The following is a 16,750-nucleotide window of genomic DNA, read 5'->3' on the forward strand; positions in this document are numbered from 1 at the left end:
CATGGAAAACATTTCGAATTACATTTATGCTTACATCAATGACATTGACAGCTATATTTTGCCTTGGATTGTTGACTTTATTTCCTAAAGATCATCCATTCATGAGTTTTCATAATATTGAAACAATATTAGAAACTGATCGTATGGATTTATTTACATTGGCATTATTTATTATGGTTATCACACTGGAAGTAATGTTTTTGCATTTATCAAGCGAAGTTTTAAATTATCGTTCTTCATTAGTAATATTCATTATTAAAAATAACAATTTTGATGAAAATGAACTTTCTGAAAAATCCATTAAATTTTTAAGTAAATTTTATACCATTACATATCTATCAGGTATGATTGCATATCGATTATATATTATTAATGGCATAGCTACAATTGCCATTGCATATTATTGGGCTATCATATTCTATAAAGAAAATCTTATAACATTAAAAGAATCGATTTTAAGTATGTTTGCATTTGGTTTGATTGTTACTGATTTAACTTATCTTATTGGACAATTGTTTATGACCATTTTATTATTCATCATATTTGTCATTGAATTATTTCAAGTAAAATTGGGAGAATTATATAAATTTGTACAAAAAATGTTTGACCATTATTCGACTTATAATGGATTGAAAACAATATTTTGGAATCAATTTCAAAATAAATACGTAAAACTTTATGCTGAAATTGTTGATTTTAATAATTCATTTGATGTTATGCTTTTCTACATAGAAACAGTATCAAAATCATCTATCATAATATCATGCATGTTTTATAGCAAACAAAAAGAAATAAGTCAATATTGTATAATGGTAATTGTATCATTAATGTCAACTTTTATTTGTGTAACTATTCTTTATTCACGTGTTGCACGATTACCATCATATAATCGTCGTTGTTGTAAATCTATAATGAATTGGCTAGCAAGAACACAATGGTCGTCACAGGAATCAAAATTCCATTCATCCATGATTATAAACAGTATGATAATTAAATCAATTTTTTTTGCACAGGTTATAAGCGAAAATAAACTTGGTTTTACTTGTGGACATCTATTTTTTATTACAAAATTTAAATATATTCAATTGATTATATTGAATATGTTATTAATAATTTTATTCTATCAGAAAATATGCATAAATGGATCATTCTAAAATGTAATCAAATCAACTGTTGTTTAGTTATAGAAGATTTTAAAGTAAAACAAAAACACCTTATTAATTGTATTCATTTTAACTTTTATCTCATCCAAATAAATGTTATTTTTATAATAACCCTATACATAAAAATATTATAAACAAAGTTGATTTAGTTGCTTAGTTAGTTTGTTTTTGTTGTGTGTGTGCGTATGTGTTCAATAAAATTTTTCAGCACAAATTTGAAACTTATTACTGAAATTGTAATAATAAAAAAACATTAAAGAATTTAAACCTATCAAATTGGTAATGATGTTTTAGATATTTTATACATGAATGCAATGATCATTAATAACATGATTATCAAATTCAACAATAATTTTTTATCTCATTAAAAATTTGACTTTATTTGAAAAAATATCATTGATATTGTTATAAAAAATAATAGTTTCAATCTATTTCATAACCTATTCCTAATTATTTTTATTGATCGATTTATTATTGACAAAAAATTTACTGAAACCCTACTCCAACCTTGATTGATTTGTCTATTCAACATAAGAATCAAATTACTATCGATGATCGATCGAAATTCAGTATACAAGTTACGTCTTGGAATCATTTCACTATGGAAAAATAAATCGATTTTTTCTATACCGTTGTTAGGATTCATTTCATTCAAATTCTTTTATTCAATAGAACAGGTTATGAATCATGATGACCATATCGATCATACCAAAATCGCTAAAAAATATTAGTTTCGAAAAAATATTTCAGCGTGATCTATTTTATTTGCAAATCTTTACATTTCGATTAAAATTTTCTCTTGAAGATTATCAAAATAAAAAAATACCATGGATATGGAAAACATTTCAATATACCATTTTTATTACATCAAATGCATTGGCAGCAATATTCTGTCTTGGATTATTGTCTTTATGGCCAGAATCTCATCCATTTATGAAATATCATGATATTGAAGCAATACTAAAAACTGAACGTATGGATTTATTTATATTGGCATTATTTATCATATTAATTATGTTGGAAGCGTTGTTTTTACATTTATTAAATGAAGTTTTAAATTATCGTTCATCATTTGTAAAATTTTTAATCAATTATCAAAATTTTGATGAAAATGAACATCCAATAAAATCAATTCAATTTTTAAGAAAATACTATGCCATTATATATTCAGTGGGAACCATTTGTTATGGATTATATATTATCAATAGTATTGCTACGATAATCTTTGCATATTATTGGAGTATTATTTTTTATATAGAAAATCTTACAACATTGAAACAATTATTTTGGGCTTTGACAGGATTTTTTTTGATTAATAATTTAATAGGTTATCATGTTGGACAATTTCTTTTGACTGTTTTATCATTCATAGGATTTGTCATTGAATTATTTCAAGTGAAATTACAAGAATTATTTCAACTTGTACAGAAAATTTTTCGTCGTAATTGGAACAATAAGATATTGAAAAAAATATTCTGGAATCGATTTCAAGTTGAATACGTGAAACTTTATTCTGAAATTGCTAATTTCAATATATCATTTGGTACGATGCTTTTGTATTTGGAAACAATATCCAAATCATCCATTATAATATCATGCATGTTTTTAAGTGAACAAGAAGAAATAAGTCAATATTGTATAATGGCAATTGTATCATTATTGTCAATATTTTTTTACATAACTACTCTTTATTCACGTGTAGCAAGATTACCATCGAATAATCGTCGCTGTTGTAAATCTATAATGAGTTGGTTAGCAAGAACACAATGGTCATCATCAAAAACAAAATTTTATCAATCAATTAATGGAAGAAAAATAAAAATTATAAACCGAACGACAATCAAATCAAATTTGTTCGTACAGATTATGAGTGAAAATAAACTTGGTTTTACATGTGGTCATTTATTTTTCATCACCAAATTCAAATATATTCAATTATTATTATTAAATTTTACATTGATTATAAAATTTTATAAAAAAATTATACATGCATCAAAAATTAAGAATCATTAATGTAAACTCAGGCATCTTTTTTGTTTTTTATTCGATGTAAATTCATCTTAATCGATTATATTACTGAACATTATATTCATTCCTTTATCAATAATCATTATTAAATCCAAAAATAAAATAAAATTTTTGAATTTATAAATTAAAATTGCAAAACCTATAGCGCCATCCAATGATTTAATCATGAATTAGAAAATTCTAAAGTACTATCATCTATGAACATTCTAAAACACACACACGCATAATTAGGAAAAAAATAGGAGTATAAAGCAGCTGAGCTTTTCAATTTACTCAAAAAAAAAGTTTAAAGGATAACGTCATCGATTTAATTTTGAATAAAATAGAAAATTGAATTCAACATTTTCTAAATCTATTTATTGATTTTATCGTTATTTGATCGATCTCAGCTCAACATCAAGATCAATATGGGTCTAACGATATCAAGCTTATTTACACGTTTGTTCGGTAAAAAACAGGTCCGAATATTGATGGTTGGATTGGATGCAGCCGGTAAAACAACAATTTTATATAAATTAAAATTAGGTGAAGTTGTTACAACTATTCCAACTATTGGATTCAATGTTGAAACAGTTGAATATAAAAATATTAGTTTTACTGTTTGGGATGTTGGTGGACAAGATAAAATTCGTCCATTATGGCGACATTATTTTCAAAATACACAAGGTCTTATTTTTGTTGTCGATAGTAATGATAAGTAAGTGAATCAATTTTTTTCCATTTAATGATTCTATATAATTTCTAATTCATATTTTTATTTTAAAAAAAAATCTAGAGAACGTGTCAATGAAGCAGCTGAAGAATTACAACGAATGTTAAATGAAGATGAATTACGTGATTCAATATTATTGGTATTTGCAAATAAACAAGATTTACCAAATGCAATGACAACATCCGAATTAAAAGATCGTTTAGGATTAGGACAAATGCGTAATCGTCATTGGTATATACAGGCAACATGTGCTACACAAGGTGATGGACTTTATGAAGGTCTTGATTGGCTTTGTACCGAAGTTTCGAAACTTTCTTGAAGAAAAAAAAAACGTTCCAAATTTGAAGAGAGAAAAAAAATTATAATTATAATTTACATTTGTACTATTTGTTATTGAATATATGTCTATACACAAATGAATTCCAATTAATTACTATTTCAGGAAAAACAAACGATTATTTTAGTTTCATTTTTTTCAAACATAAAACACACACACACATGATAATTGTAATAACATTTTAAACATTGATTGAATGAAAATTGGACAATTCAATTAGACAATTTTTTTTCATTTCATTTTTTTTGATATTTTAAAGCAAATTGATTTAATTTATAAAACTTTAATGCAATTTTTTTTCATTGAATTATTAATAAAATGATTGATTTGTATTATTTGAATATGATTTTTTTTTTTGTTTGCAAAGGAATCATACAACATTTTTCATTTTTGTGATGAATGTATAATTTTTTTATAAAATTTTATAATTAAATTAATATTTAATAATAATAATTGTATATATTTAAATTTAGTTATAAAAAATAAATGACCACATGTAAAACCAAAACGATTATTATTCATTATTTGTATGAATAAATTTGATTTAAATGAATAACGGGAAATTTTTTGATATGATTTTTTATTAATCAAAATTTTTCTATCATTTTGTTTCAATATTAACCATTGTGTTCGTGCTAACCAATTTAATAAATATTTTGTACATAATTGATTACATGTTGGTAAACGTGAAACACGTGAATAAAGAATAATTGGATAAAAAAATGTCATTAACATTATCATTATTGATGTTGTACTGAATAAATTTAAATGTGTTTGTCGACTATAAAATAAAATTGCCACAATGATTGCACCTTTCGATATAATATCCAATATAAACAATAAAAAACTTAATGTTGGATTAAATCTAATTGTTTCAGTGAATAATTTTAAATATTCATTATGAAATTTATTCCAAAATAATCTGGTTTTATTTATACCATTTTGTTTGATAATTAAATGATAGGAATTTGATGCCGATATTGATTTCATTAATAAATGTTTCATTCTTATATGAAAAAATTCGACCAAAAATAAAATAAAATTTGTATCGATAAATAATTGTCCCATCATATTGATAATATGCATGGCTAAAAAACCAAAATTCGGTATCGAATAAAGAATTTGTGCTAAATTAATTTGATCTTTAGCATAGAAAATTAATATAATAAATATGAACAGAAAATATATTATAATTAGACTAATCATTACAATTTGATTTGATAATTTTGCCAAAAAATTTGTTATTGAATATAGTTTTTTTAAATATGTTAATGAATCTGTTTGTAATTTTTTCGAATCAAAAGGAATATTGTTAATAAAAAAATTATTAATCGATGAACGATAATTGATAACTTGACGAAATAAATGTAACCATAAATATTCAAGTATGATATAGCAAAAAAATAATCCAATTAATAGTATTTTAATATTTTCAATATTAAATATACGATCCAAATGATGATAATCAAGTATATATGGATTATTTTCAAAATAAATTGTTGCAAATAAAATCATTAATACAATCCATGCATTCAATGTCATCCAAATGGTACGTTTAATTGTTTGATATGAATAATGAATATTACGATTTCGATAATCGGATAATGAATAATTTAAACGAAATGAATATGTTTTAAAATTTTCAAAACCTTTAATAAATATATCATCCATCATTTGTAATTCGTTTTCAGTTGAAAATCGTATAATTTTTATTATTGTTGTTGTTTTTTTTCTTCGGTTTTAGTTGATCTTGATATGAATATTATTCAGTCAAAAATGAATTCTTCATTCATTTTGCTGATTTACAATTATTAAATTATGCTTTGCTAGAATTTTTTCTGTTTAAATTAATCAATTCTTTCATTCAATCGATTTTTTTTTCGAGTTTCACAAAAGGTTTAAATTACTTTTTTTTCAAAAAATTTCAACTTTTTCTTGATAAAATAATGTTTGTTATTAGTTTAATATTTACACTAGGAAAAGAAGATGAAAAAAAAATAATCAATCTCAAAATTCCATTAGAACCGAAAAAAACAACAACAACAACTTTAATTAGCCCATTGTGTTCAAGTGCAGTGAAGTTTTTTCATTTAAAACATTTTGACAGAATGAAAAATTGATTTTTGTCAAATAAATTTTCTGCATTTTTTTGCTTTTTTAATGCTTCCGAAAACCAAAATCATTTGTAATTAAATTTAATGGAAAATATAGGAAAAATCATTAAGTATTAAACGTTTTATTAATTTTATAAATGAGAGAGAATAATAATTAACGATCTATTTTTTCTTTTTTTTTTTTTTTTTTTTTTTTTGGATTTACATGCAAATTTTTTTATAAAATTTAATAATTAAATGAAAATTTAAAATCAATGCACGAATATAAATAAATTTATCGATAAAATAAAGATGACCACAACTAAAACCAAAACGATTATTATTCATTATTTGTACAAATTGATTTGATCGTAATGTTGACCGTATATTATTCAAACGTTGTTTTAAATGAAAATTTTTTCTATTTTCATTATGATTATTATTTTTCAATTCTATAAATTGTGTTCGTGCTAACCAACATAATAAAAAATTTGTACATTGTTTATTACTTGTCGGTAATAATGATACACGTAAATTTAATAATGTTGTTAGAATGAATGTTGAAAATAATGCCAAAACTGATGCCATATTGAATGTACTTGTAATTAATTGTCTTTCATAAAATATACAGGACATTATAATAGCCGATTTGGATATCATTTCAACAACAAATAATATTGTATTTAAAATATAATTAGTTTCAATTGTTTCTTTATATAAACAAACATAACGATATTGAAAATAATTTAAATGTATTTTTTTTATAATTAAAATTGATTGAAATTTTTGTCGTTTTATTGTCAATATTAATGATCGTAATAATGATAATAAACGTAATCGTAATAGATCAACAAATAATACTAATATTCTTACGGAAAAAAATAATTGTCCCAACATATAACAAATATGACGACAATATTGATAAAACATCAGTGTTGTAAATAATAATTTTTTAAAATTAATTTCATCATTTTGATATAATCGATATGAATAAATAATCATATAAAGATTGAGTATGATAAATGTAGAATTAATTATACGTGATATTAATATAACAATATAATCTTGTGTTATAAATGATTTTACTAATTGTTGAAGATCATTATTATTTAAATAATTTACATTATTGATTGATTGAAAATCAGGATTTCCAAACATATGCAATGAAGAACGATAATTTAATGTCATTTTAAATAGAAATATCCATAATAATTCCAATAATGAAAATATTATTAATAATTCTAAAAATAATAAATCTAAACGATTTGATTTGGTCATCAATTCAATACGTTCAATATTGATAATTAAATGATTATTATTATTGAAAAAAATGATTAAAATTAAAAATCCAATTGAAATCCAATTATTTATTGTAATCAAAATTGAACGTTGAAATGTTTTAAATGTTTTCAATATTTTTCTTTCATTATAATCTTCAATTGTATATTCTAAACGTAATGAATAATATTTTAGATAATAAAATGAACGTTTCAATATATCATTCAATTTTGTTGTATTGGAATTTTCCATTTTTATTTTCAATTTTCGCTTTGTTTTCAAACATTCAAATGACAAATGATGAAAATTGTTGTTGATTTTTTTGGTGAAATTGAAACAAATGACAATTATCCATTTTGTTCATTTGCTTATTTTATAGGTAATTTTGTTCTTTTTTTGGACAAATTGTAGCTGTTTCTAAGGTGTTTTTTTAATGTTTCCATGTTTTGATCCAATCAATAGGATCTATGTGCCGAGGAATTTTTTTCAATTTTTGTTTCAAATAATCAGAAATGTCAATGTATAATGTTTTTAAATTAAAAATTTTGTTCTATCGAAATTTAGTTGGAAGAAAAAGTAATTGAAAATAAAGTCATTATGAATTCTTTTTTTGTTCTGCAGAAATTCTATTCGAAAAATTTCCTTTGAATCTCAAAATTAAATTATTTTTCGTTTTTTTCGAAAAAAAATAATAGGATTTTCAACAAGTTTTTCTTTTTTTGACATCATCAGAATTTTTGTATGGATTAAACATACAAGGGGCTAAGGCTTTCAACAACAAAATTGTTGTCAATGACCGATATTTCAACAACAACAACAACAACGATGCTATCATAGAACGGTCAATAACAATTTAAAAGGGAAATGAAACTTTGAAATAAAAGAACTTGATCATCAATTCAATCCAATTTTCAAATAGCCAAAAAAATTATTACGTAACAAAATTTATCATTATTTTGAATACCACTACCAAAAAAAAAAAAAAAAAAAAAAACGAAAAATGAAATTTAAAAAACAAACATTCGAAATACACATGCGTATAATCTTCCTTGGTTACAATATTGATTGATAATGCAAAATACGCAGAGAGAGAGAAAGATAGCCAGAAAAGTGATTCAAATATATGTGCTATTTGTGGGGTGTAGACTTTATTTTTTCTCTTCTGTTGTGTCTGTGTGGAACATTATCATCAACATGCATGCATGGAATATTTTTACTTCGATACATCACCAAACAACAACAACAACAACAACGACCACTATCAAAATTAAACAACAACAACAAAAACAAACATGTAATAATCATGATTTCGTAAAAAAAAGAAATGATATCATCCAGCTGACAATGCTATGCTATACTTTTTCATCTATTTTGCTTTCCATCTTTCTTTCTCTATCTCTCTCTCTCTCTCTAAAATGTTGGGCGCAAACACAATTTATATATATTCTCACAAGTCCGTAATAGTGGTTTAAGTTTGTGTTCAAAAGTTTTCATCATCATTATCATCGTTCCAATTGGATCTTTAATGTGTGTATAGGAAGCAGATGAATTCCTATATGGATTCAACCAAATAGAAAAAAGAAAAAATTGATTTCTAATTTTGTTGTTGTTATCATTTCGACCACATACGAAACACACACCCACATATAACCATCGACTAAACATTTTTGTAAAAAAAAAACATGTTTATGTCAACCATGAAATTATTAAAGTTTCTTCTTTTTTTCTTTTGGTTGAAATTGTAATAAGAAAGAAAAAACTGTAGAATCTTTTTTTTTATTCGGCAACCGAACCCAGTCATTACCAGTCATTATTATTCTTGCAACTTATATATGTGTGTTCCATGACAACGACTACGACTACGACTACGACTATCACGAATTTTTTTTTTGTTTCGTTTGTTGCCGAATTTCTGGGCGAGTATATGTGTGTCTATGTGTTATGTTTACGGACATTGATCCATAAGAAAAGAAAACAACAACAGTGTAAAAGCGACCAAAAAAAAATATGAAAAAAGAAAGAATCCATTTCTAAAAATAGGCAAAAAAAATAACTAATGTAAAACGTACGAACAACAACAACAACAAACGCAAAAACTTACATTTCAACAACACAAAATATCAACTTTTATCAGGTTTGTAACCAAGAAAAAATATTATTCTTTTTGCTTTGAACCTTGAACCTTGAACCTTATTTATTTTTACGTTTCAAGTTAAACAAACGACAAAAAAAAATTTCCATCTTTTAACCAAAATGTACATTATTGGTAGAAATTTTCTTCTTCAATTTTTTTTTTTAAATTTCCATTTACAAATCCCTTGTGATTTTTGTTTGTTTGTTTGTTGTTTTTTCTGATAAAATCATCCGGATCAACATGATAAGTATGATAAGAATTTATTTTTGTTTCAAGACAAAACGAGCAAACGAAGAACTAGATTATTACTTTTTGCGAACAGGTTTTCATTTTATTAAAATTAAACAAAAATTTCAATATCAATTTCCATAAGCAAAGTTTCAAATAAATCTTGTGATCATTTTTTTGTTTGTGTCATAATCATCATTATTAGTTTACTTGAAAACTTGTTTTTAAATGTTATGATTTGTTTCAGTTTGTTCTGTACATATAAACTTAATTAAATTAAGCTTAAAATTCATTCAACAACAACAACAATCATTATCATTGACCACCACCATCATCATATTATCAAAAGGGATTTTTTCTGTTTTGTTTTCCTATTGTACAATTTTTGACATCAATTATCGTTCATCAATTATGGTGATTGGAAAAAAATCTACATTTTTTTTCTTGGCCAATCAGCTGTGTATGTGTTTAACACATAACTTTCTCCGTTAAAATATTTACAATTTTCATTTTCCCCCACCACCCCCGTAATGACATAAGAAAGTTACATTTTTTTCCATCCATCCATCTATTAAGATGCGAGTAAAAGAGAAAATGGTTTCTCTTCTCCAATGAACAAACGAAAAAATCCATATCATAAAACTTTTCTGTTGTTGTTGTTGTTGATTTGCCGAAATCAAATGTCTTTTTTTTCGTTGCGTTATCATTATCATCATTGGAATGTGGATGAGAGAGAGAGAGAGAGAGAGAGAGAGAAAGAGAGAAAAACATAGTTGAACAACAATATAGCCATAAACATTATTATGATGATTGTTGATCATCATAATCAAATCGAAAGTTTTTACTTTTGATTCAATAAAATCATTATTAGTATCAACAGAAAATATGCAAAGAAAGAAAGCCTGACTTTCTTTCTTTCCAATCCATTTTGCATTGATTTTTTTTTCATACTTTTCATTTTCATTTCACCTCTTTTGTTTTGTTTCGTTGATGGTGATGATACTTGTTGAAGAAAGACAGCGTAACCATTATTACCTCAATCCTCCTAAATGATGATAATGATAGTTTGATATTTTCAGCATAATTTGTTCCATTACATACATTAAATTTTTCCTAGCAACTTTTGATATATTAATTCTGTTGTTGTTTTTGTTGTTGTTGAAACCAATAATTAAACCCAACGCGATGATCCATCATTAAATCTATCTATGGTGAGGTATGTTTGTGTATACGTTTTTGGTGAAATTTTTCTTAAACAAAATAAAATTCAAATTTTTTTTTTGTTCGCACTTTTATGAAAGATTTTCTGACCTCGAATATTTGTCAATCACAAATATTTGTTTTTTGTTTCTGTATTTAAACGTGTTTGTAAGTGAGTGAGTGTAATAGCGGATGCAATCGTTTCTTCAAAATTTTTGTTGTTGTTAAAATTTTAAATTGAAAAAAAACAATTTGTCGTAATTGTGTTTGTTTGGGATGTTTACAATTCATTTTTTTTTTCATTCAAGGTACAAAATTTCATTTATTCATTGTCATTATTTGTTCTTTCGCATCTTTATTATCCATCATTGTTATTGATGAATTGATCGATCGATCGATCGATCAATTCATTGATCGATTGATTGAACATCATCATCATCATTTCACAGAAAAATAAAGAGTGAGAAAAACCAAATTAAAATTTCATGGTAAACAAACAAATGAGAAAATGGTTTCCATAATGACAATGTTCTGTCATCATTATCGGTTGATGATCGTTCGAAATGTTATTTTTTTTTTTTGTTGTTGGAATTTTCTGTTCACGTGAAAAAATAAATTCCTCGGAAACATTTCGATCAACATTTGTTGTTGACGAATGGAAAGAAAAAACAAAAATTATCGATTTCAATTCATTATTCTGAAGAAATTTTTTCTACTGAATTCTAAATGAAATTGAAACCCAAGAAAAACAATTCAGTCAATGATTGTCGTCATTCATTTCATCATAACCATATAATGATGATGATGATAACAACTTCCTTGTCATCATTGTCGATTGTTGTCATGGTATCCTGTTTTTCTCTCTCTCTCACTCGCTCCATGTAAAGTATTTTTATCATCAGAAAAATTTGAATTCTATCGATTGAAATGTGTGTGTGTGTGTTTGGTGCGTTTTTTTTCTTTCTTTATACATTTAATGTTTAATTTTTCGTTTTTGTCTTTGTTTTTTTTTCTTTTTCTTTTCCTTTCCGCCAATCATCATCATCATTATAATAATAGTTTTCGATCGATAATTGACAATCAATCAATCAATCAATCGATCATTGGTAAATAAATGATGATCATTTCATTTCAAGTGACTATATGTGTGTGTGTGTGTGTGTGTTTGTCTGTGAGAAAGGAACTGTTCGTTTTTTTTAAATATCCAAACTATATTTGTCGATTGATTGATTGATTGTTTGATTTTGTCGTTTGTCGTAGTCGTTATCGTTTCATCTCTGTTTTTGTTCGATGTGACATATAGATTGATATCCTAGAAAATCAAAGAAGAAGAAAAAGTACATTATATTCATGATTGAATGGGAGAAATTTTTTCTTTGCATAGGTCATTTTCAAACAAACAAACAAAAAATGGGTGTTATGGACACACACACACACACAAATCACATTAACCCAAATTTTGTTTTTTCGAAACAGTAAAATTCATTAGCATATTTTGAATTGAAAAAAAGAAGAAGAATTTTCTGTTTTTATTATCAATTTTTTTATTTCATTTCTCAAGTTATTTTAGAAAAAAAATGATCCTTTTTTTAAAAAACTGTAACTGATGAAACTGGTCGGTTTTGTTTCATTTGTATTTTAATAACCTTTTCACACTATACAGTATATCATTTACATTAGATAAGCTGTTAAATAATCTTGAATATATAGTTAGCTTTTTTTATTGCTTATGGTTGTCCATTGAGAAAAAAAAATGATTCATTTTTGGCTTTTTTATTTGTTACTAAATTTAGAAAGTTTTCTATTCAATCGAAAAGCTTGGGCGTAATATTATCGTATAACGAAATGGTTGATGTTTCAAACAAATGAAAGCAATAATGATAATTTTCAACATTCAAACTCTTTCTTTTTTTTGGGTGAAAGCATAAATGATAAATGATTCGTAACTGAAACTGTTATTTTTTTTTGTATTTTTTTGTTTGTTGCCAAACACATTTCGGAAAGGAAAAAGATTTCTTTTCTTCTTTTCGCCTAATCTGTTTATCGTTATATAAGTAGATTTTGTTTTTTGTTCCTATTTTTATGGAAACGTTTTTTTTCTTTGCTTCTTTTCCGAACAAAAATATTGTTCCAACCCATTCATTTGTTGTTTTGTTTTGTTCAATATGAATCTTGTTGAGTGAAACAAAAAACAACGCTAATTATATCTCTATTTTTCGTTGTAATTGGCGCCAAATGAAACAAAAAAACATTACCCGAAAAAAATGGCTTTTCTACTGTAATTTTTCGATTACAAGGAAAAATCATCATCATTATTATCAATAAATAGAAATTGAAACCTGTTCACGGTGTTGATGATTGTAACTGTAAATCAAAAGTAATTTATCATTCAACAGCTGTTTTAACGACGATAATAATCGATGAGATTATCTTCTTTATTTTTTTTTTTTTTTTTTGGGTAAAACTTGTAAAACGAAAAAATGAAAAGTTTCAAGCTAAATGACGTTTATTGATGAGATTATTTAACATTTTTTTTGGATGCTAAATCTAGGTAGAAGTAGTTAATGGAAAGAAGAATTTCTGTTTCAACAACAACAACAACAATTTTTTTTACATAATCAATCAACATTGATTATGACCGATGATAATGATAATGATGATGATAGGTGTTAAAAGGATAATTTATTCTGAAGTTTTTTTTCCAAATTTTGCCTCAATTTTTTTTCAATTGGGTCACGGAAAAACCAAAAAACCAAAAAAAATTCAAATTAACTTTGAAATGATCCCAAAAAATATGTCGTTTTTTAAATCATCATTTTTGATTCGATTACTGTATATGGCCTTTTTCATTATAACAATGAAAAATAAAAAGAAAAATTTTACTTTGAATTTTTTTTCGATACTTTTTTCGGATGAAAATATATTTCCTGTTTTCTTTTTTGTCTGTCGTTTATATATCTTTTTCTCTCTTTAGTTTTCTGTTTGTCTCCCTGTGTGTTTGTCACATAAAATTTTATTTTTCTGATTTTATTTTTAGTGAAATTTTGACGTTTTTTTTTTTTCGTTGTCGTTTTACTTGAAAATCTAGTTTGTCCATAGCATGATGATGATCATTGGAAACAAATGATGATGATGGTCAAATAATGAACAACAACAACAACAGATTCGGTTGAAAGAATCCCATTTATTTTCGTGAATCGTTTTTGGATTGCTTTTGAATTGTGAAATAAAATCATTCATTCATTCAATGACAGATATTTCTTTCAACATCAATTTGATTTTGCACCAAATATTTTCATCTGTAAGTAATATTTCAAAAATGAAAAATTAATGAAAAATTAATTGCTAATGTTTTTTTCTCCCCCTGTCATCATAGATTAATTCATCCAAACAAAAAAAAATCTATCTGCAACAAGGTCATCAATATTTTTTTAAAAAAAATTATTGATTTGTCGACATTGATTATTGTCGTCATCGTCATTTGATCGATCAATTCATTTCACTTGTTTTTGGTTTTTGAAATTTCTGGTTGATTTTCACTTTCTATCGATTCTAATTTGGTGAAAATAAAAAATCTTTTTTTGTACTTTTATTTGTAAAAGTGAAACATTCAACTATCAACAAAACAAGAAAAATGAAGAAAATAAAAATGGCCAAATTAACAACAGTCCGTATAACATTAATAATGTTACAATTAACATCATTAATTGTGGCTAGTATAATTATAATTATATATTATAATCCATGGATTGGTCGTATTATTGATGAAGCTGAACGTTCCGGGAATACTGGCCGTTCATTAGCAGATCAAATACGTCGTACGGATAATGAAGAACTAGTCATATTTTTAATGTCATCAACAACAATACTTGTTTCATTATTGGGTATAATTGGTGCTTTACGTAATCATGAGCATAATCATTGTTTGCTCAATTTTTATATGTCAACTTTGATTATATTTTTATTTGTTGTATTTGTTGCATTATGTGGTACTGTTTGGGAAGTATTTGGTAAATTAAATCAACGTACAATTATTGCAAGAGCAACACCAACAACAATACCATCAATGACAACAACATCGACAATATCATTAAATGAATCATTCCAAAATAATAATAATAATGATGATGAAAAACATCATAAAACTACAACATTAAATAATGATCAATATTTAAATGAATTTAATCTATCACCAACGATTGATTTTATTGATTCTTCAATCAAAAATCTAACAAATGAAAATAGACATAATAATAATAATGATAATAATAAAAATGCTCAACTAATATTATCTTCTCATCATCAAGTATCATGGTGGTATATAGGAAAATCATTTATGTTGATAACATTTTCGGCTATTATTTATGCAACATCATTAAAATTGACAAGAAAAATTCTTGAATCATCTGATGATCATTATTTATCGGCAAATGAATTTGGTGGTAGCCATAATAATTGTGGTGGTGGTGGTGGTTATCTAGGTGCTGATGGTGATAATGATGATCTCAATTCGGAAGATAGTTGTGCTGCTGGTATTATTGGCCATACAGCTATTTATCCATCATTAACTGGTTATCCATATACAACAACTAATTCATTACGTTATCCATATTATCATCATCAACAACAACAACAACAACAATATCCTAATAGTTGTCCAAAACATGGATCAACAATTGGATCATCAAAAAGTTCATTAGGATCACAATTTCGAACCATACTTTAATCGATTAATTTAAATTGCTCAATGAAAAAAAAATCGATACAGATTTCCGATCCTCAATAATTATCAATAATCATCATAACCAAACAACATCGACCAAAGCATCATCATCATTATTACATTTCAATAATCTCGTCCATCTAGTCGAAATGCTTGAATTTTTTTTTTTTAATTTTGTGCATATATTATTTTCATTTTTCTCATTATATCATATATATGTATTAATCACATATCCATATGCCCTTGAATTTTATGTAATTTTTTTTTTGCTTGTAGAAAATTTAGACTTCTTTTTTGATAGGATTTTTTTTCCTTTTTTTTCGACCATCACAATCAATTCACAAAAAAAATACTCTTCATGCAAAAACCAACAACAACTACAAAAAATACTCTTAATTTTCTTTTTGAATCAACTTTTTATATCACTGCAAAGAATTCCAAACAAAAAAAAATCCAAAAATTTCGATAATTTCCTTCTTTTTTCTTTTTATTTGTTTATTTGAAAAATTCCAATTCAATATTTTGTTGTCCATGTAATTTCCTTTCCAAATGAAAAAAAACGATTCAATGATGTTAGTGGCAATTTTTTTTACTGACAAAATAATCGACTTGACTTTCTTTATGTTTTTTTTTTCCTTTCTTGTATACAATCTTATTTAATTTTTTATTATTATTTTGATTTGTTTGTTTGTGTTTGTCCATCTCAATAAATTCAATTCAAACATAGAATTATTTACAATATTTGTAATTTAATTTTAAAAAAATTTTCTATGTATTTTCAATCGGATTGGCTTTTTTTGTTGTAAACATTTGTTCATTTGAAAATTTGCAAAACGATTAATAAAATCGAACAA

The 16,750-nt window shown here is 24.9% G+C and overlaps 3 protein-coding genes across 8 annotated transcripts; 2 read left to right on the forward strand and 1 right to left on the reverse strand.

The window, feature by feature from the left end:
* Nucleotides 1-3,448: 3,448 nt before the first annotated feature.
* Arf4 (ADP-ribosylation factor 2) lies at nucleotides 3,449-4,572 on the forward strand. The gene is made up of 2 exons (XM_027344484.2): nucleotides 3,449-3,888; nucleotides 3,967-4,572. Exons 1-2 carry the CDS (start codon nucleotides 3,599-3,601, stop codon nucleotides 4,220-4,222), a joined length of 546 nt encoding a protein of 181 aa, XP_027200285.1. The 5' UTR covers nucleotides 3,449-3,598; the 3' UTR covers nucleotides 4,223-4,572.
* A 285-nt stretch (nucleotides 4,573-4,857) lies between these two features.
* Nucleotides 4,858-5,911, reverse strand: LOC113794356 (uncharacterized). Its single transcript, XM_075821448.1, has 3 exons — nucleotides 5,689-5,911; nucleotides 5,039-5,592; nucleotides 4,858-4,875 (listed from the first exon to the last, which is right to left on the reverse strand). Exons 1-3 carry the CDS (start codon nucleotides 5,909-5,911, stop codon nucleotides 4,858-4,860), a joined length of 795 nt encoding a protein of 264 aa, XP_075677563.1.
* Nucleotides 5,912-8,727: 2,816 nt separating this feature from the next.
* LOC113794388 (uncharacterized) lies at nucleotides 8,728-16,390 on the forward strand. Of its 6 annotated transcripts, none has more exons than XM_075821404.1 (3): nucleotides 8,728-9,745; nucleotides 14,262-14,474; nucleotides 14,550-16,390. In XM_075821404.1, exon 3 carries the CDS (start codon nucleotides 14,808-14,810, stop codon nucleotides 15,897-15,899), a length of 1,092 nt encoding a protein of 363 aa, XP_075677519.1. In that variant the 5' UTR covers nucleotides 8,728-9,745; nucleotides 14,262-14,474; nucleotides 14,550-14,807; the 3' UTR covers nucleotides 15,900-16,390. The 6 variants fall into 6 exon arrangements, with proteins under 6 accessions (XP_075677519.1, XP_075677521.1, XP_075677522.1 ...); XM_075821406.1 differs by having other exon boundaries at nucleotides 8,728-8,905; XM_075821407.1 differs by lacking the exon at nucleotides 8,728-9,745 and adding an exon at nucleotides 9,886-9,992.
* Nucleotides 16,391-16,750: the final 360 nt, after the last annotated feature.

Source organism: Dermatophagoides pteronyssinus, unplaced genomic scaffold (assembly GCF_027571235.1).
Source record: "Dermatophagoides pteronyssinus isolate colony J.1.1.1.1 unplaced genomic scaffold, Derpt_VIB-CSIC_2022.12 sq0010, whole genome shotgun sequence".
Lineage (NCBI taxonomy): Eukaryota > Metazoa > Arthropoda > Arachnida > Sarcoptiformes > Pyroglyphidae > Dermatophagoides > Dermatophagoides pteronyssinus.